The sequence below is a fragment of the Myotis daubentonii genome, chromosome 2 (assembly GCF_963259705.1).
Source record: "Myotis daubentonii chromosome 2, mMyoDau2.1, whole genome shotgun sequence".
Taxonomy (NCBI): Eukaryota; Metazoa; Chordata; class Mammalia; order Chiroptera; family Vespertilionidae; genus Myotis; species Myotis daubentonii.
Window position 1 is genome coordinate 17,561,304 of NC_081841.1, and position 19,569 is coordinate 17,580,872.

General features: G+C 49.2%; 1 protein-coding gene across 7 annotated transcripts in view; it reads left to right on the forward strand.

The window, feature by feature from the left end:
* Positions 1–18,970, forward strand: part of ANKS1B (ankyrin repeat and sterile alpha motif domain containing 1B) — an 827,013-nt gene extending 808,043 nt beyond the window's left edge. For 4 of the 7 annotated variants that reach the window (XM_059681893.1, XM_059681895.1, XM_059681898.1 and 1 more), the window contains 3 exons: positions 1,144–1,281; positions 13,055–13,222; positions 17,102–18,970. In XM_059681893.1, coding sequence (XP_059537876.1) covers positions 1,144–1,281; positions 13,055–13,222; positions 17,102–17,212 — 417 coding nt within the window. In that variant the 3' untranslated portion in view covers positions 17,213–18,970. The remainder of the gene's footprint in view (positions 1–1,143; positions 1,282–13,054; positions 13,223–17,101) is intronic. The other 3 variants (XM_059681894.1, XM_059681896.1, XM_059681900.1) reach the window with 1 other exon arrangement.
* The last annotated feature ends 599 nt before the right edge of the window (positions 18,971–19,569 follow it).

Sequence of the window (19,569 nt, forward strand, 5' to 3'; positions counted from 1 at the left end):
AGTGGGGAGCATGTACACAGTGTCACCCCCAAAACCCCACCTCAAACAAGGCATCCAAGGCCCAAATAGTGCAGTGTGGTCTTTCCTTCATCCCACCCCTACACCTTAGCCTGCACAGAGTCAAGAGACAGCACCTTGTCCTAGCTGGGTGGCTCAGTGGATAGAGCGTCAACCTGCAGACTAATGGGTCCCAGGTTCAATTCCGGTCAAGGGCACATGCCCGGGTTGCAGGCTTGATCCCCATTGGGGAGCATGCAGGAGACAGCCAATCAATGATTCTCTCTCATCATTGATGTTTCTATCGCTCTCTCCCTCAACTTCCCTCTCTGAAATCAATAAAAATATATTTTTTTAAAAAGAGAGAGAGACAGCACCTTGATACTTCTGCCTGCCTGCTGCCTTCTTCTGCACCGACTTTGGCCCTGGGGCAGGAGGGGCAGGGAGCAGACAGGGGTGGGACGATGGTGCGGATCAGCCTTCCTGGGGCAGAGTTCCTCCCAGCGTGCAGACCGGGGCAGGAGGAGGCCGCCCTGCCTACCCACAGGTGCCCGTGGGGAATGGAGACAGGAAGGTGATTAGCAATTACTCTTTATAAAGAAGCGGCTGCCACCCCAACTGCTTCTGTGCGCAGCACCTGGTGAGCACCGCTGCCCCAGGATGTGACTATTTTAGGTTGTTTTTAATTAAACGAGCACATGCCTTCCAGACCTGGCATACACTTACTACGGAGAGTTTGTTGGATCACTTTGAATGTTTCTGGTCTAGAACATTCTAGGAAGGGAGAAAGCAGCTGCTTCTCTGGTCATTTGCCTTGGTTCTAAAATATGCTGGTTTGTGCCCTGGCTGGTTTGGCTCAGTGGATAGAGCATCAGCCTGTGGACTGAAGGGTCCTGAGTTCGATTCCGGCCAAGGGCACCTTCCTTAGTTGCAGGCCCCCAGCCCTGGTCAAGGGCATGTGGGAAACAACCAATCGATGTGTCTCTCTCACATCGGTGTTTCTCTCTGTCTCTCCCTCTCCTGTCCACTCTCTCTAAAATTCAGTGGAAAAAATATCCTTGAGTGAGGATTTTTAAAAAATAATAATAAAATAAAATATGCTGGTTTGCAAAGGAATGCAATGGTCATTCGTGTCATTTCTTCCAGAACATAATTGCCGAGCATGAAATTCGTAACATCTCCTGTGCCGCCCAGGACCCGGAAGACCTCTCCACGTTTGCTTACATCACAAAAGATTTGAAGTCCAATCACCACTACTGTCACGTGTTTACCGCCTTCGATGTGGTGAGTAGCTGCCCTCTACGGACAGTTTAAATCTTTTCCCAAATGTACCTGGAATGTATTGAAAGCCCAACTTGCCATTAAGCTACTTGGCATGTTTACCCAAAATTAAGGTATACCTAGTACAAGGTACTGTGCAGACTCAGTTTTCCTGAGTTTTTTCTGTATCACTCCACTTCTACCTGGTGTCGAAAATGTTGTTGCTCAACTACTAACTTCACTTTTCAGACTTGATGAATCCCTTTCTTTCTCTGGTATCAAAATATAGGAAATGTCTTCCAGCCTCCGGTTCCTTCACTGTGCCTGTCCGTTTCTCTGGTTACTGTTTCTAAATAGTAGGACATAATAGTCTGGGTTTGTTTGGGTGAAAAATAAATGTCAGTGCCTCATACAATATCTGTGGCTTTCTATTTTGAATAGCAGTCAAATTAGACACCCACAAAAATAATTGGGAACACCAACATTTGGCCCACTGGCTTAGTCCAGTGGTTCTCAACCTTCTGGCCCTTTAAATACAGTTCCTCATGTTGTGACCCAACCATAAAATTATTTTCGTTGCTACTTCATAACTGTAATGTTGCTAGTGTTACGAATCGTAATGTAAATATCTGATATGCAGGATGGTCTTAGGCGACCCCTGTGAAAGGGTCGTTCGACCGTCAAAGGGGTCCCGACCCACAGGTTGAGAACCGCTGGCTTAGTCGGAGGTTAGTCTTATAATGATGCCCTCATGGTGTTGTACCTCTTAGAGTCCTATTTGTTATTAGGTCTAAAAACTAACCCATATATTACTTGGAAAATGAAAACCATTCTAGAAAACAACAAGTGTTCCCGTAATACACACACATCTTCAAGATGATACAAATTGAATGGCATTCTGCATTTGAAGCAGATAGAACAGATATGGCTGTAACCAGAAATACTTCGGAATCAGGAGAATTCTAAAATGTCACTTTAATTTGACAGTTCTCTGTTCAGTGTGTTTGAAATATACATAAAGAATTGTATCAACCCTAGCCCATTTGGCTCAGTGGATAGAGCGTCAGCCTGCAGAATGAAGGTTCCCGGGTGAGATTCCGGTCAAGGGCATGTGCCCGGGTTGCGGGCTTAATCCTCAGTAGGGGGAGTGCAGGAGGCAGCCGATCAATGATTCTCTCTCATCATTGATGTTTCTATCTCTCTCTCCCTCTCCCTTTCTCTCTGAAATCAATAAAAATATTTTTTTAATGGTTTCTTACCCCAAAAAAGGAATTACATCGATACTGCAGTGTAATACATTCTTGGGAGTTCAGTGTCAGGGATAAGACTTCTTGAAACAGTCTGTTTGAGTTCTGCCAACCATGCATGGACCACAGACCACCACAATGCAAAATTTACACCATTCTGAGGTATGTCAGACTCTAAGCTAGATCATGCTAAGGTATGACCCAGAGCATGGATACCCTCTGCATGTGGCTCATGCCTTTCAGCTTTTGAGGCTTGAGTGTTCATGTGCCTTTAAACAATTCCCTCTATTTTAGGAGGCCTGGGGAGACTAGTATAAAAGTTACATGTGGTAACAGTAAGGGCTGCAAAGCAAAGCCCTCAGAGGCGGCTCCTAATATCTCTGGATGTGTTTCTTTGCATGGAATCGAGCGTGATGATTAAAGTCATTTCAGGAGTAGGTTTCTGGTGACGTAAGCATATTCTTGTGAAATGCGGTTGTCTCTTTAAGCAGCAAAATTCCATCCTATCCACCTATATTTTGGTTTGCAGGAAACCCCTTTTCCTGTGGCAGTCGGACTGCTGTCATGGGAAGAACAGGCAGGTCAGAGTTCACACCCCCTCCAGCTCCCCGTTCCCTGGTCTTAGACAAGCTGTAGGACTTTCCTGAGTTGCTATCCTTGGTATATAAAACGGGTCCAAGGATTTACACCTCATAGGTTTTCATGGGGATAGAAATGAAGGAACATTGTAGAGTGCCTCATAAATAATAGGTGTTGGACGTGAGCTCCATTTCCACCTGTCTGCTCTCCTCGCCTGCCGACATTACCACTGACAGACAGCCTGGCCCCTTTTTCTGCTAAGAGACATAAGATAGAATTGCCGGAAGTGTATTTATGGTCCAAAGTTTTCCCATTGCCCTTGTAAAAGAAATGAAAAAATAGGAAGCAATACATAAATAAAACAGGACTCATAGAAAACATCGACTCTGCAGGCCTCATACTGGCATATTGCCTCCATTTGTTTTCACTGAATGTCAACATTAATATTCCGGTACTTTTTAGGGTGAAGTCCAGCCTTTCCTTGAGTATTGTAGCATTTTTTTTCTAAATTAAAAATATTTAATTTGCCTTCATAAGAATATCCAAACGTTATTCTACATTTGAACTAAAAATGATACCCATGGACCATCTGCCCCCTTGAGGTTTTTAACTATATGTGTACGCGACAAGAGAATACTGGGATGAAACATGGGGGAAAAGTAGTTTAGTGTTTCGTTTTAAGATCAACGTGATATCCCTGATCCATTTGGAAATCGTGTGGAGAATGGCTTCGTCTTCTATGTCTTCGTCCAGGTGTTTGACTTCATGTAGATATTCACTAGCTTAGGATTCCAGTATCAGCTCCAAATGATTTTCATCTCCCACCACAAAACCACCGTTTCCGTCCTCTGAACAGTTTGTCTGACTTCAAAAATAGTAAAAAGGCCACCAGCCTTGACCTGGGCCTTTGAGCGATTCTGAGATGCAACAAGCTTTGCTGGAGCTAAAATAAGCCTCTTTGAGCATGGATTTTGTATCTTTATGTAGGGCAGCTCCATATCCAGTCCAGTCTTGAAGCCTTAAAATTCTTTTGATACAAGTCAGTCCTCTGGGCTGCCCAAATGGCAAAGAAGGGAGGGAAGAATGGAGGGAGGGAGGAAAGAGAGATAGAGAAAGAAAGATGGGGGGAGGAGAAAGAAGGAAAGAAAGAAAGAAAAGAGGCAGGGATGGGGAGAGAGGGAAGCAAGAGAGGAAAGAAAATACTTTGAGTATGCATTTAATCTTTTAGCTGACACGTATGAATACATATACATTTTTCATTGCAAAGTTATTGCCACTTTGACCTTATAGACGTTTTATGGGTCGCATGATGTTTTTGAGTGTCTGCTACCGTCAAGAATATGTAGTGGCCCCTAGGATGCTTCCAGTTCATGGAGAGTTAGATTTGAAATTCAGAGCATTTTCCCACAGAGATCCTGTGACCTGGGAAGGGAGGCCCAAGCCCCCTACAAAAGCTAGCATGTGAGCTGAACATACTTCACTCACTCTGGAGCATGGCCGAGCGTCATGTGCTCAGACTCCGGAAGGGGTGCAGTGTGCCTCTGCCCAAGTGCTTTCGTTAGGCAGCCTTTTGGGGAGAGCACCTGCAGGGGTGGCGTCCTGCAGAACACACCTCAGGAAGTGTTATACCTACTGATCTCTAAGCCTGTTCCCATTTCTTAGACTCTGTGCCCATTCCGCTTGTGGTATTTTCAGTTTTAGATGACAGGTGGATGAAAAGACTAGAGCAAAGATGGCATGGGGGTTCCCAAGACAAAAAGCCAGCACCTCGCCACAGCACGCACCAGGCCTGCTTTGCCTTCTAGACTCGCAGTCTTGTGGCAGCTGATCTCCATTCACATGTCTAACCTGCCGGCCCGGAGCAGACCGCATAGAACAAAAGGCTTCCCACCTTCCTGGCAGGGGAAACTTAGGGGAAGAGGGAGCAGTAGGATTGGGTAGAAACGAAGGGGGTGTTATGAGACTAGACGTGTGGGGTTCAAAACATGGATTCAGCAGTGCTCTCCGCCACTCTCATCTCAAACTAGTGAAGGGGTGTTCTCTGCTGCTAGGATTACAGGGGGGGTGGGGGGCTGAGGATTTCAGTGGCCACCAGATCCCAAGGCTGCAGTGATCATCCTGCGAAGGCCACCATAGGTAAGGGACATATATATATATATATTATCCTATATAATAAAAGGCTAATAAGGTCACATATGTAATACCTTAATCAATAAAGAAAAATAAATAAATAATAAATAAATAAATAAATAAATAAATAAATAAAATACCTAATATGCAAAGTGACCAAATGGCGGAATGACCAGTCTCTATGATGCACACTGACCATCAGGGGGCAGACACTCAATGCAGGAGCTGCCCCCTGGTGGTCAGTGCACTCCCACAGGGAAAGTGCCACTCAGCCAGAGCACAGAGCTGGGCTCAGGGCTGGTGAGTGCAGTGGTAGTGGTGGGGAGCGGGCCTAAACTGGCAGTCGGACATCCCCCAAGGGCTCCCAGACTGCGAGAGGATGCAGGCCGGGTGGAGGGACCACCCTGCCCCGAGTGCACAAATTTTGTGCACTGGGCCTCTAGTATATGTATATTACTCACTCAGTTAGTCCAATTTCTAAGTCATAGAATCCAGGTAGATCAGAGAGACTTTGATGCATTCTCTGTGGGAGTATTGGGTCTATTTTTAAAAACTGGGAAGGACCTCATTCAGTAGTTTTAAAACAGGCACGGTTGTTTTTTAAACTTTGTTCATAGCCAACATTAAAGCCGTGATTGTTGCTAGACCCTCGCTAATTCTCACCTCTCTATAAAGAGTCTGTCTGCAGTCCTTCATAGTTTAACCATGCCCATTTTCCTCTTACTTGCAACTCCCAAACCCTGTAACCTTCAGTGTGCAGCACGCGGTCGGCCAAACAAACGGCCAGCCCACTGGGACGTGGGGGTGAGCCATGGCACCACCTGCAAACAGGGCCTGGGTTCTGCCTGGAAAACAGTCCCCAGCCCTCTCTGCGAAAGAATGAGGGGGCACTAAACCCCAAGGTGGCAGGTAAAGAACAAATAAGATTCTTTCGAGCTAGATTTTTCTCACGCTTTTAATTATCAAAACAGAAAGGCATGTCCTGTTGATGATAAAATTATTCATCTTCATTTGAATAAAGTTCAAAACGTACAAAGAAGGAAATTCACCCACAGTCCCCACGCGCCGTGGAAACCACTGGTAACACGTGGATACATCGTACCTCTGTTTCCCACGCACGTGGACAGATGCCACCCAGTTTTGGATGTATACATATGTTTTCGCTTACAGTCTTTTCTCTAGTTTTTTTTAAATGACTCAGTTTTCATTTGAAAGGGCTGCCCCGTGTTCCACGTCGAGGCTCTATGCAGAGTACTTAGTCAGACCCCTACTAATGAAAAATGTTAAACGCTATAATGAATGTTCTTGCAAACATGCCGTTGAACCCTTGAGTCCAAAAGATTTTCAAACCAGGAGTTTCCAACACAGACAAATCCTAGTGGTGCCCCAGTTTATATAAATTAACCATCTGGTGGTCAGAGCTTGTCCTAGGGAACAGATTTCCCACGGTCTCTACTGCGGTTTTTCTTCTTTTTTAAAAAATTTTTTTCTTTATTGAGTAAGGCAGGGGTCCTCAAACTACGGCCCGCGGGCCACATGCAAATACAGATATTGTATTTGTTCCCGTTTTGTTTTTTTTTTACTTCAAAATAAGATATGTGCAGTGTGCATAGGAATTTGTTCAAAGTTTTTTTTTAAACTATAGTCCGGCCCTCCAATGGTCTGAGGGACAGTGAACTGGCCCCCTGTTTAAAAAGTTTGAGGACCCCTGGATTAAGGTATTACATATGTGTCCTTATCTCCCCATTGCCTTCACCCCCCACTCATGCCCTCACCCCCCTGGTGTCTGTCCATTGGTTAAACTTATATGCATGCATACAAGTCCTTTGGTTGACCTCTGCCCCTTACCCCCACACTTCCCCTCCCCTACCTTCCCTTTGAGGTTTCACGGTCTGATCTGATGCTTCTCTGTCTCTGGATCTGTTTTTGTCGTCTGCTGTGGTTTTTCTAACGCACCCTCGGTACTTGGGTTCTCACTAGGAAAGAATTCAGAGCAAGACCCAAACTGTAAGAAAATCTTTATTTAGTAAATTACAAAGGCAGACGAAGTCATTCCTGGAAGAAATGGGCTTCGGAAACAAGTGATGGAAGTAAAAGAAGGGCCCTTGCAGCTTGGGGGTGAGGAAGCGAATGGTAAAATGCCTGGGGCTGGGGGCGGGGAGGGAGAGGGAAAGGGAAAGGCGTGGCCATGCTCCGGAAGGGAGAGCTCTGGGGCCTCCATCCTCAGGGTTTTAAGGGTGATTTTAGGGGCGGTCCCAGGGAAAGACCTCCACAGAATATTCAGCAGCTTTCCAGGTGTGTCCTTGCAGGGTTGTGGTCTCCCCTGTATTGATTGGCCGGCGCCAGGGCAGGGGGTCAGTATTCCATGCAGCTGGTCCTGACCTCAGCCTTGGCTGGTTTCATTGCTCATCTCGGCCTGGAGCTGAAATACAACCTGAGGCCTACATGTTATCTCCAGGGAGGAAAGGCCAGGGGGTCCAAACCACATGCCCAGCCATATGCTAGGGGAGGAAAAGTCACCCTGGGGGCGAGGTCCCCCCCTACAATTGATTTTCCGTTGCTAGGCACCCGGGGCTTTTCACCCTGGTGACCTTCTATACCTGGCCCATTGTCCTTGCTCTGCTCACGTCTGTCCTACTGCCTACAGCAGGTACAGCCTGTGACTGGGACACAGGAGGACAAAGAGGGGGCGGGAATCTCTCTGTCTCTCTGTAAGCCTCTCCTACCTGCCCGCGCCCCACCCCCACCCCCCCATCATTCAGCAAACACTTCCTGGGCCCTTACTGCAGGCCAGGCCACAGGGACTGAGCCCTGACACAGGGGGCAGCTCAGCCCGCATCCATGGGGAGGTTCAACTGCAGTCCTGCCTGCCTTACGGGCCCACGGCAAATACAAGCAGCCCACACAGTCTCCAGTTTGCAAAACAAAAACAAGGTTGCATCCCTGGATGATAATCAGGATCTATCCTTAAAGCAGGATGGCTCCTCAGCTTCCTCTGCTGTAGCAATTCTTCATCCACCGATTAAAGTTCCTGGTGGGGGGAGGGAAGGTCAGTGCTTCGGTGGGCAGTTGTCCCCATTAAATCATGACTCAGAGCCTCTGCTGGACACAGTGTTGCCTCAGGAAGGGCCTGCAGGGTGAGAATCCCTGTGCTGGTGGCTCGTGTCCAGTCACAAAGGACACCCTTCGCTGTTGGCTGCCTCTCCACTGGTCCTGACGTGAGACGCAGGCAACTGGCATGCCCTACCCCAACCCAGATGCATCGATCTCCCGGAGCTTCTGGGTTTAATGTTTTCAAGTGGTCTTTTTTTCTTTTTTTTTACAGTTTGCAGAAGTCTTTCAGCTTAAGCGTGGTTCTAAGCCAGTGGTTCTCAACCGTGGCTGCACATTAGAATCACCTGGGAATCTTTTTAAAATCCTGATTTCTGGGCCTCATCCTCCGGAAATTCTGTTTCTTTGTTATGGGGTGCGGCCACAGCATTAGTAACAAAGAAACAGAATTTCCGGAGGATGGGGCCCAGAAATCAGGATTCTAAAAAGATTCCCAGGTGGTTCTAATGTGCAGCCACGGTTGAGAACCACTGTTCTAAGCTGTAGTGGCCAAGAGCAGGGCCTGCCAGAACTCCTGGACTCCAACCCCAGCTCAGCCAGGTGCTGGCTTCATGAGCAAGTTATTTAACCCTTTCTAAGCTTAATTATCCCACAGGCAAAACAGGAATAATAGTAGCCCATGGCATGGGGCTGTTGGGATTAAACGAGTCCGCCTGTAGAGCACAGTAAATAGTCAATGTTGTCTGGTATGGCCATTAAGTAACTGTTGCCCTGAGTGATTCTCAGAACAACCCAGTGAGGTGGGCACTGCATATATCATCCCCGTTTTAAAATAAGGAAACTGAGGCTCAGTGCTTGCTCTTCCCAGTAATCACCCCCCACACCTGCACCAAACACCCCCGTACCAAACACGCACACACCTGGGCCGCCTTCCTTCCTGGGTGGTCCATGGAAGGTAGAAAATACTCAAGGCCAATTGCCAGAGTAAGTGTGACTCTGGAAAGAGACTCACTGGAAAGGCCAACGCAGGAATTTTCCAATAAGCGAGGAGGGGCAGAGGGAGCGGAGCCATGGTCGGAGACAGCCGAGTCTCAGCATTGGAGAGACGGGAGGTTAGTGAGTTGAGCCTGGGCCGGGATGGCTGCTGTTGATCCCCGGGCAGCCTCCCCACGGCCAGCTCGGACGTCCGCGCAGCGTTGAAATCTCAGGTGTTCAGACCTCTTACCTGTGGCTGGTTGCCCTCAGAGCGAGTGTTCCCAGAGGCCCAGGCGGAAGCTGCCAGACTCCCTACAATCCAATCTTAAAGGGCCAGCGTGTCATTCCTGCTGCATCCTGCTATCTGGGAGCCAGCAAAGCGCATTCAGATTCTAGGAGGCAGAGGAGCAGCTGCGCCCGCTCAGCGGGGAATGTGGCAGCCGGCTTGGAGACCAGCGACCGGAAGGGAAGGGCTAGGAACATGGGCTTTGTTTGAGTCACAAACATCAGTTCATTCCACAGCTCGGTAACCTTCTAGCTGTGTGATCTCAGGCAAGTGACTTAACCTCTCTGAGCTTCAATTTTTTTATCTATAAAATAAGGATAGTGATATTCTACCACAGATGCTTATGGTAATGTTACAGAAGACCAGAGAAAAACCAAGCAACGCTTAGAGAAATGGAGCTACACTTTATTATTATTTTGCAGAAAAAAATGTCTTTCAAATTCTGAGCAAACAAAGGAAGAAGCATTCTCTTTTTATATCTTTTCAGGCCTTTGTGTATGTTACTTTTGCAGATAACTTGTAACCTTGAGTACATATTATATCTAACAAACACCTGGCATGAGAATATTATCAGTATCAGCGTATCAGCCCCTTCCGTTAGCTGGCTAGCTTGCAAGGTCAGACAGTTAAGTTTTTATCTTTTTCTATTATTCAAACTAAAACAGCTATTTTACAGAATAAGGGACTATCTAAAAATAACAGAGTTTACAATGACAGAGTTTATAGGACAAGGGACTATCTAACAATAGCAGAGAATTTCAGATAGCAGTTTTTATACAAGGTGGAGGTTACTGTGCTTCAGTAAGACTTAAATGAGATCATTGCAGGGCTGTGCACAGTGTCTGATACCAACGGAGTTCTCCCTGCGCAGTAGGCCCACTACGCGGAGTAATAATGTAGTAGTGTTACTCCTCTGGTTTGCCACTTTGCTATTCCTTCATTCTGCCAGCATCTGCTAGGTGCCTGCAGTGTGCCAGGCACAGTCTCGGGCTCGGGCCTCCCCACAGGGGCAAGGACAACATGTTGCAAGCAGAGACCAGTTGGGCTTTCAGGTTTTTAATTAGTTCCTGGTGTTAGAAAGCGGTGTCAGTGGGCTAGCCAGTGCCAGCCGGCATCGTTGGGGAAGCAAGGGCTTGTCACCTACACCTCTCGGCTATTTCAATATTATCTTTGGCCTCATCCCAGTAGACTCTCCTGCTCTCTCCCCTTTTTAAGTGTGGAGGGGGGGGGGGCAGGCTGTTACTAAGGAGAAGCAGGAGAAATGAGTCTGCCCCCCCGCCCCCGGATCGGAGTGTATCCCAGGTCCCATCTGACCAGTGTGTGTCCGCTCAGGGCCCTGGCATGTTGGTGGCACAGCACTCAGCATGCCACCAGCTGCTCCTTGCACCGCACATCCATGGGCCCTCCCTGACCTCCAGAATCCATACCTCACACACTGAGAAGAGAAAGTATAGGAAAGGTAACAATGCCCTGTATCCGATACATAATCATGAAAGAAGAGCTCTGCAAAGCATTCTAAAATAAAGCAGAAAGCAAGACGTCAGGGAGAGTGCTGGCCAAACGAGGAGAGGCCATTTGGCAGGCAACCTCCGCCCCACAGTCTGGTCTCCGTGTCTTTATTTGAGCAGCTTTCTAACACCAGGAACTAATTAAAAACGAAGGGGCAGAGCTTCTGACCCAGCACTTTTCGCAACCTTTACACGTCCCATAATAGGCCTGTGGAAAATCGCACTTGCTCAAGTGACCATCTTTGACTTTCGCGTGAAGACACTGGAGCTTTAAGGAGCTCCCACTTGGAGGAGCTTGTTTTTAGGTTAGTGATAAAGGAGTTCACACTCACGAAGCTCGCTGTTCCCGCATCTGAAAGCTGATGGAGTGGAATCCCTGAATCGCCGGCTTCCCCTGACTGACCCAGAACACAGATGTCTGCTACGTATCCCTGACAGCTGGACTTCAACCATCGCCATGGTCGACGACCAAGTCCAAGAGCCCACGTCTTCCTGCGGAGACTACAGATGTCAGCAGCCCCGTTCCGCCTTTCAGAGCCCAGGAGTGTAGGCAGTGGGAGGGCTCAGCCCTCCTCCACTATCATTTGTTGGTGCCTTACTCATTTTCCAGTCTGACTCATCCTTGGAGGCAAACGGCTCAGTGTTCATTGCAGGAAGTCCCTGGCCGGCTGTGTGAGGTTCACCGTCTCCAAGCAGCCCACACCTGTCCTGTGGGGCCATCATTTCCCAACAGGTAGCTCCAAGGAGAAGACATTCCCTGTCCAATTAACTCTCGCGCCCAAAGGCGTTTCTCCCGTTCAGGTCTAAGACCCAGCCAGTCTGGCATTGGTCGGAAATGTGGTCGATCCAGAAACCCATGGCCCTTCCTCCACGTGGCTTCTGAAAGCCGTCCTGCATTGCCCACTACGTCTCATCAAGTGGGATCAGCACCGAACAGTCCTGAGACTCATGGGAACTAAGTTATTCTCTGTGCTCAATTGGGGGGAACGGGGGAGGAGGGGGAGGGGGGGTAGATTGCATAAGCAGAACACTCTTTCTGTGGTTTTGAAAAACTATGGATAGATGTCCAGGGACATTCATCAGAATGAAAACTTGGGACAGACTGACAGCTCTCTGTGACCAATGGACGCCTCCTTTGAATGGGCTGTGACCTCGGGATGTTGTCCAGACCCTGCCTCTTTGGGGTCAGACAGTGTCCTGTTTTCTCGGGGAGAGCAGGCAGGGTGGAGCTATTCTCAGAAGAGAAGGCAGAAATCAAAGATTCACACCGGGAGAAGAGAAAGGGAAGCTGGAAGTCGCCTGGAGGGAGTGATTGAAGGTCTGAAGGAACGAGCCTTCCTCCCAGCCCGCCTTGGCACGGAGCTGGGGCCTAACAGAATCTCCTGTCTCTTGCTGATTTGATGATAAAATATGGAGTGGACCCCCCGGGAGAGCAACCGCCTGGAGAAGTAGATGGATAATTGGCTCTGCTGGCGTGCTCGCTGCTGGGCCTGTGAGCCGCCCGCCAGCATGACTAACGCCTCTCCCTCCGCCTAAATTAGATTCTGATTGTGTTTCAGAGATGTTCACTGAATCGCAGATGTTGGAGGTAAAAAGACCCAAACTTCTGAGGAACACCTCCCGTGGAGCATGCGGGGTTGTCACAGGCACGGCTGGGCACTCTCAGGCATCAGGCCAGAGGCGCCCCCTCCCTTCCCGGCCTGGGGAGCGAGCCAGCTGCCCACGGGGGCTCTGAACGGAGCGGGCTCCGGGCCCGCGGGTGGGGGCGGGGAGAAGTGGCAAGTAGGCTCCTTAGCTCGGCCGTAAGCAAGTGCCCAGCCTCGGTGACTAAATCCTGGGGTAGACCCTGAGTTGGGCCCGGAGTGTCCCCTTCTCCGCACATCTGCAGACTCACTGCCAGGGCAGGTGGAGTGGTTCAAGGTCCCCGCTGGTTCACCCCCCCTCCCCCCAGGCTCCTCAGCCACTGGACTTCTCCAGTCCGCAGTGCCACCATCGTGAACGCTTCCTGGTTTCTCTTGCAGAATTTAGCCTACGAGATCATCCTGACGCTGGGACAGGCCTTTGAAGTGGCTTACCAGCTGGCACTGCAGGCCAGGAAAGGGGGCCATTCCTCCACGCTCCCAGAAAGCTTTGAGAACAAACCCTCCAAGCCCATCCCCAAGCCCCGCGTCAGCATCCGCAAGTCCGTGGTAAGTAGAAAGGACACAGCTGCTGGGGAAACCCAGACCAGAGCGGGAGGGGCTGCTCCCCGGGTGCCTGCGGGGAGGGGTGCCGGTTAGACTCAGGGCCTGCCTTTCTTCTCCTTTTCCTTGGCCTCCTCCCGGCACATGTCTGCCATCCTCTCAGCCCAGTTCCTGGAAAGCAGGGGGGACCATCTGCCTGAACCTGCAGGCCCCCGAGAAAACACCACCCCCTCTGTCTCCGCTGGCAGCCAGGAGGGGCTGGGCCCTGCTGCTGTCCTTGTGAATCTTTTCCGAAGGTCCCAGTGTGGGAACAATGTTCCCTGAGCCTCCGGGAGCCATCCCACCCGGGGAAGCCTCCTCGAGCCCCTGGCCTGTAGGGAGGTTGGCAGAGGTTCGCGGTGAAGGTGACTCTACCCAGAGGAAGCTGGGTGCACAGGCCTTGGGCAGTCGGAGCAGAGCTGCACCGACTTTTGAGTTTGGGGTTTTGGGAAGTCTAGATGGCTGGCCCCTGGCCCCTCCTCCTCGTCCTCTGCCTTCCTCCAGGAATCTTCTCCCCTGCCCTCCCAGGAGCTCTGCAGACACCCTGTCTTACGGACTTGCATGCCTTCAGAGCGCCCTCCTCTGGTAGTAGCAACACCCAGAAGCAGAATGCTCCCAACCGGCTTCTGCTTCGTATGGCCTCCTAGAAACGCAGAGCAGGCCTGTCCTTCCATCTGTAACTCCCTCCCCTCCCACCAACCCTGGCCCCAGGGCCCTGGGGGAGATGCAGGATTTCTAATGTGTGTGGAGAGGCACCTCTCTTTGTGACCTTGTGATAACCTTTGTGACCTTGTGGGTTCTTGTTGGCAATCTTCTTTTTGGCCTCTGCTCCTGTCACCATTCTCGGCAACATCCATGTCCCTGGGGTGGTCCCTGCCCCGGGCCTCTGTGTTCCTTGCCAGCTCACTCTGGGACTCCACCCGCCTCAGCCATCACACCATGCTCAGCCCTCCTCGCTGATCATCACCAGGGACTGGGCGCCTCTGAAAACCTGTTCTTCATGCCCTGCCCCCTGATGCCCTGGTCCTCCCTTCACAGCCCTTCCTCCCCTTTCCATCCCGGTCCTGACACACTCCCAGAACTCAGAACTCCAGACTCACAGGATCAGATTTCTTCAGCATTTTACAGACACCTGAAATGGGGTCTGTCCAGGGCAGGATGGTTGGTTCTCCCCTCGAGATTGTTTGTGATCTTTCCCAGCTCAGTAAACGACACAATTATCCCCCACGGTGCTCCAGCTGTAAACCTAGATGTCACCCTGGACTCCTGGCTTCCCCTCGGCCTGCGTCCAGCCCATGAGCAGCTTCCGTCCACTCAGCCTCTAAAATGTGTCTCAGATCTGCCCACTCCTCTCCATTCCTGTCACTCTTCTCACCCCGGGAGGGTCCAGCACCGCTCCTCCCTAAAACAACAGGAGTACACCTCCTAGCAGACCCCTGGTCACCACACGGCACCTAGGGTCTTCTCAGATCATAGATCAGAGCCTGGCAGGTGTGGCTCAGTGGATTGAGCGTCACCCCATTCACCAAGAGGTCACCGGTTGGATTCCTGGTCAGGGCACAGGCCCGGGTTGCAAGCAGGCTTGATCCCCAGGGGGCGTGCAGGAGGCAGCTGGTCAATGTTCCTCTCTTATCAGTGTTCCTATCGCTCCCTCTCCTTTCCTCTCTTTCTAAAATCTTTTTTAAAATATTAAAAATAACAAGCCCATAGGTCAGATCATGGCACCACTGCCCAGCTCCCTAAAGCCTGACTTCCCACTGTACTTCTCTCTGACGCTCAGGCCTTTCTGTTCCTGGGAGACTAAGCTCACTCCTACCGAAGGCCTCTGTCCCACCTGGCCTCGTGTCCCCCTGATTTCCACGTGGCTGACTCTGTCATTCAGATCTCAGTACATGAGGGGGCTTTTTCTGTGCCACGCTCCCTCGTCACACTCAAGCTTATCTCCGGCTCTTAATTCTGTGTAGCATTTATAAATGGAGATTTATTGTCTCTCTTCTCCTACCAAAAATATGAGTTACGTATCCAGGAATTTTCAGAATCCTTTTGTGGTTTCTCTTAGACTAGTCCAGGGGTCCTCAAACTTTTTAAACAGGGGGCCAGTTCACTGTCCCTCAGACCGTTGGAGGGCCGGACTATAGTTTAAAAAAAAACTATGAACAAATTCCTATGCACACTGCACATATCTTATTTTGAAGTAAAAAAAAAAAAAAAACGGGAAAAAATACAATATTTGTATTTGCATGTGGCCCGCGGTCCGTAGTTTGGGGACCCCTGGCTAGTCTATGCATTCTCGTGTGGGCTGTAGACCAGTTCTGGGCAGGTGCCTCTGGTCCCCATAGACTCTGCCGGAAGAGCACTGAGGGCTGGGCACTCTGCAGGCTCATGGAATCCACCTGGGAGCGTCACTGAGCAATACGAAACACACAGTGACAGCACTGATGTACGTTAAGGGCCTCAAGGCCTCCACCTGCACCTGGTGTCCGTGCTCCATGTCCCTCGGCCCCAGTCGTTTATTGCTGAGAAATAATCCGTGACTCCTGAGAATAGGTGGCCTGCTCCCACAGCCTTATGGAGCTGCAACCAAATCACGTGGGAAGGTCAGCGATGGGCATGGATCTCACCCTCCACAGGTTTCAGAGCTCACTGTGCAAGAGCAACGGGACAGGCCTCCCCTCCTCGCCCTTGCCCAGGGTTGCTGAGCAGAGCCGGGGGCCAGAGCCAGGGCAGACAGGGAAACACCCTTTGGTGCTTGGTGAAGAACTCGCCCCAGGCCCTCCTGAGAGCTCATGGCTATGCATGCCCAGGGCTAGGCCAGCTTTAACCACTCTCCAGCTCAGCCTGACCTGGCCCTGCTCACCTCCCCCTTCAGGTGTCTCCCCTCCTGTCTCCCGCTCTGTGAACTGACTACAAGCCCTAAATGGGCCACGTTCCCTTCCCTCGGGGACTTTGCCCATGCTGTTCCCTCTCCCCTGCCTTGGCCAGGCCGGCTCTGGCTTTCCTTCAGCTCTCCATTTAGACGTTATCCCATTCTTTTCGTGTTACCTGTTCAGCAAGTACGTATGATGTGCCTACTGTTAACTGGGTTGCCGGAGCTTTTCTAGGTAGTGAACAGAACAGACAAAGCCCCATCTACATGACAAATAAACAGATGCGATAGGATGTGTGTGGCGAAGGATTACACAGCATAGTAAGAGGAGAGCCAGCAAGCTGGGGCGCTGTTTTGGATGGGCCCACGGTGAGGAGGGGATGTTCGAGCCGCCACCTGAATGACATTAGGACATAAAGCAGGCAGGGGTCTGGAGAGGAGCAGACGGAGCAGCCAGAGCGGCAGAGGCCCTGGGCGAGGGCTTAGTGCTGGGGGAGCTGCAGGGGGGCCGGTGTGGCTGGAGCGAAGCAAGGTAGGCAGGCAGGGCCACCTGCAGGTCACCTGAGGACTTTGGATTTATTCTGTGATGGAAACCATTGGAGGCTTGAGAATCAGGGAGTGGCATCACCGCCTCCTGCAAGTCCCCCTGGCTCCCTGACATGGTGCCCGTGGCTTTCCTGCGGGCCCACAGAGCACCCTTCCCCCTCCCATCTCGCTTCTCAGTGTTGAGTGTTGCCCTGTCCGCTCCCCAACTGTGTGCCTTCAAGAACAAGGCCCGCATCTCATTCCCCGTCCCTTCTCAAGTGCCTTGCACACGGTCCATATGCACTAAATGTGGTCGAAAGAGCAAATAAATGATTCTCACAGCCAACAGCCCTGAAGTCCTGCTGGGGTGGTGTTGGCCTCTGAGTAGCGGTAGGTTGTGTGATCCCACCCCATACAGGTACCACATAACAGGCATCAGCCTTTCTCTCTCAAAGCAGATCGACCCTTCTGAGCAAAAGACTCTGGCCAACCTGCCGTGGATTGTGGAGCCGGGACAAGAAGCCAAGAGGGGGATTAATACCAAGTATGAGACCACGATTTTCTGATACTCACCGTCCTCCCGCCCTCGTGGTGCCTTGCACGCCAAGCAGCCCGGAGCAGGCTTCCCTTCCCGCCTCCGTTCCCACCCAGCCCAGGAGGGAGACTGCTCTGTTTGTGTGGCCTTGTCACAGGCGAAAGGCCACTGGCCATTCCTGGGGACGTTCTTTCTGCACCAGTGACAGAAAGCGCAGCCGAAACCCTGAGAGGCACGAGCTGAGATTTCCGCGGGCTCCCGACTCCCCTCCCTGTCACCACCCACGGTATTTCCAATGACTTGGCCCCCACACTTGCTTTGCTGTCGTTGGGGATAAACATCTTTTTTAAAAAGTGCAGGGGATCTCTAATACTGCCTAAAAGTATAAAAATCTTGCGTTTTTCACTGTCCACAGTTTTAAAGGTAGAATCAGAACAGAACAGCCCCCACAAAGCATCTGTAAAATCATTCTATCACTGAGCATCATTTCATGCAACCAAAACCACCCTCCATAGTGGCCAGGAAACCCTGCCTCCCAATTTCTATATTTGTGGTTTTTTATGTCATCAACTATGTCAGCTAAAGAAAACCTTCACATCTACGAACTGATTCAAAATTTACGAATGATTTAAAGCAGAGAAATTTATTATGCACAGGAAAATGTGTCTTGTATTCAATATTTTTACTAAAAAGATGTTTCATTAATGCATTGATAAGCAAACGAGGTTAGTTGTGAGGGATGTTTCCAGTTTCGTTCGTTTCAAGTAACTAAATCTCTACTGCTACAACCAAGAAGGTAGGCTGAGCGTGGGAAGGTCCTGGGACTCTCCCCAGGGCAGGAGATTTGGGCAAGCAGACGGGGGTCCCGCCCCCAAGTGCTGACGCAGCCACACACCTGCAGAGATTGTTTTTTTAAAATCTTCACAGTGTTTTAAAGAACATGTTACAATAAAAACCTAGGGCTCCTGCTGTCAAGATTTCTGTCATGGAAAACTTGTTTGAGAAAGGTGTTAATAAAATTCTATTGCAAAAATTTGTTTTCTAGAAAAAATAAATACAAAAAAAAAAAAGAAGAGATTCCAAAGTAATAAAACTCTTTTCTTGACACAGAAAAATAAATAATGTTTGCTTACTATTTGATTAAATAAAATTTACTTACATTTCATTAAGCTATTTTACTTTTTTTAATGTCTCTGTGGAGTATTTGTATGATAAATACCATAATGTATATTTATGTAGAATCAAATTATATACAGTACCAATATCATTATAGAAAAAAATAACGTTTTAATGTATATTGTTCTAACTGACCATATTGTGGATCACTTTGAAGTTCACTATAGAGATATTGATAAATTGTGGGACTGTCTTAATGTTGCTTTTTTTTAAAAAAAAATTAACCAATATGATTTTAAACCTGAGAATATCAGTTACATTCATCAGTTGGTGAGTTTTGGAAGATAACTACATTTTATTTCAAACTGACACATGTATATGGTTTCAGTTCAGTGTGGAAGAATTTTAATACAATATTAAATTACTTGAACTGAACAGTTCCTTGTACATATTTTGCCTATTCACTGTCGATATGTATGTAGAAAATGGAAAGTAAAATATCACATCTATGGTACCAAAAGGAAACTGTATAGAAGCAAAGTGACTAGTAGCTTTGCCGAAACAGAAACATACCTGTAAATATGCTTGGGCTTCCAGTTATAAATTTTGTAATTTTTGTCATTATTTATATCCTATAAAAAAGCACACAGAATAAAAAGGAGATTGTACAGCCGCCAGTGCCTGGCATTGTTCTGTGAGCACTTCCTGCTTCCATTTAGGAGGGGAACCAGAGGGCCAGCCCTCTCAGCATGCATAGCCGAAGGGATCTTTACACGGGCACAATAATTGAGGAAATCTGCTCATCTCCAAGTTCAACCCGTCTGAAAAGATACAGTGGCCTTCACAGCTTGAATTTCAGCCAAAAAGCCCCCGTTGTCTTGGTTGAAATATTAAAGTGGGCTGTGAGGAGAAATTGCCAAAACAGAAATTTCTAAAAGAGGAAGTGACCACGAACTGGGTCACTTTTATAGGATCACAGAGATGGCAGGTTGGGTAAAGCATCTGCGTGTTTGTCTTAGCTCAGGCTGCCATCATGAAATACCATAGTCTGATGAGCTTAACCAATGCATTTAATTTCTTCCAATTCTGAAGGCTGGAAAGTCCAATGTCAAGTCCAAGCCCGCACAGTGGTTTTCATAGAAGGCACTTTCTCTTGGCTTGTAGGCGGCCGCCATCATGCTGTTTGCTCACATGACCTCTGTGCGTGTGAGCCCAGGTGGGGAGCAGCAAGCTTGCTGGTGTGTCTTCTTACAAGGGCACTAATCCCATCAT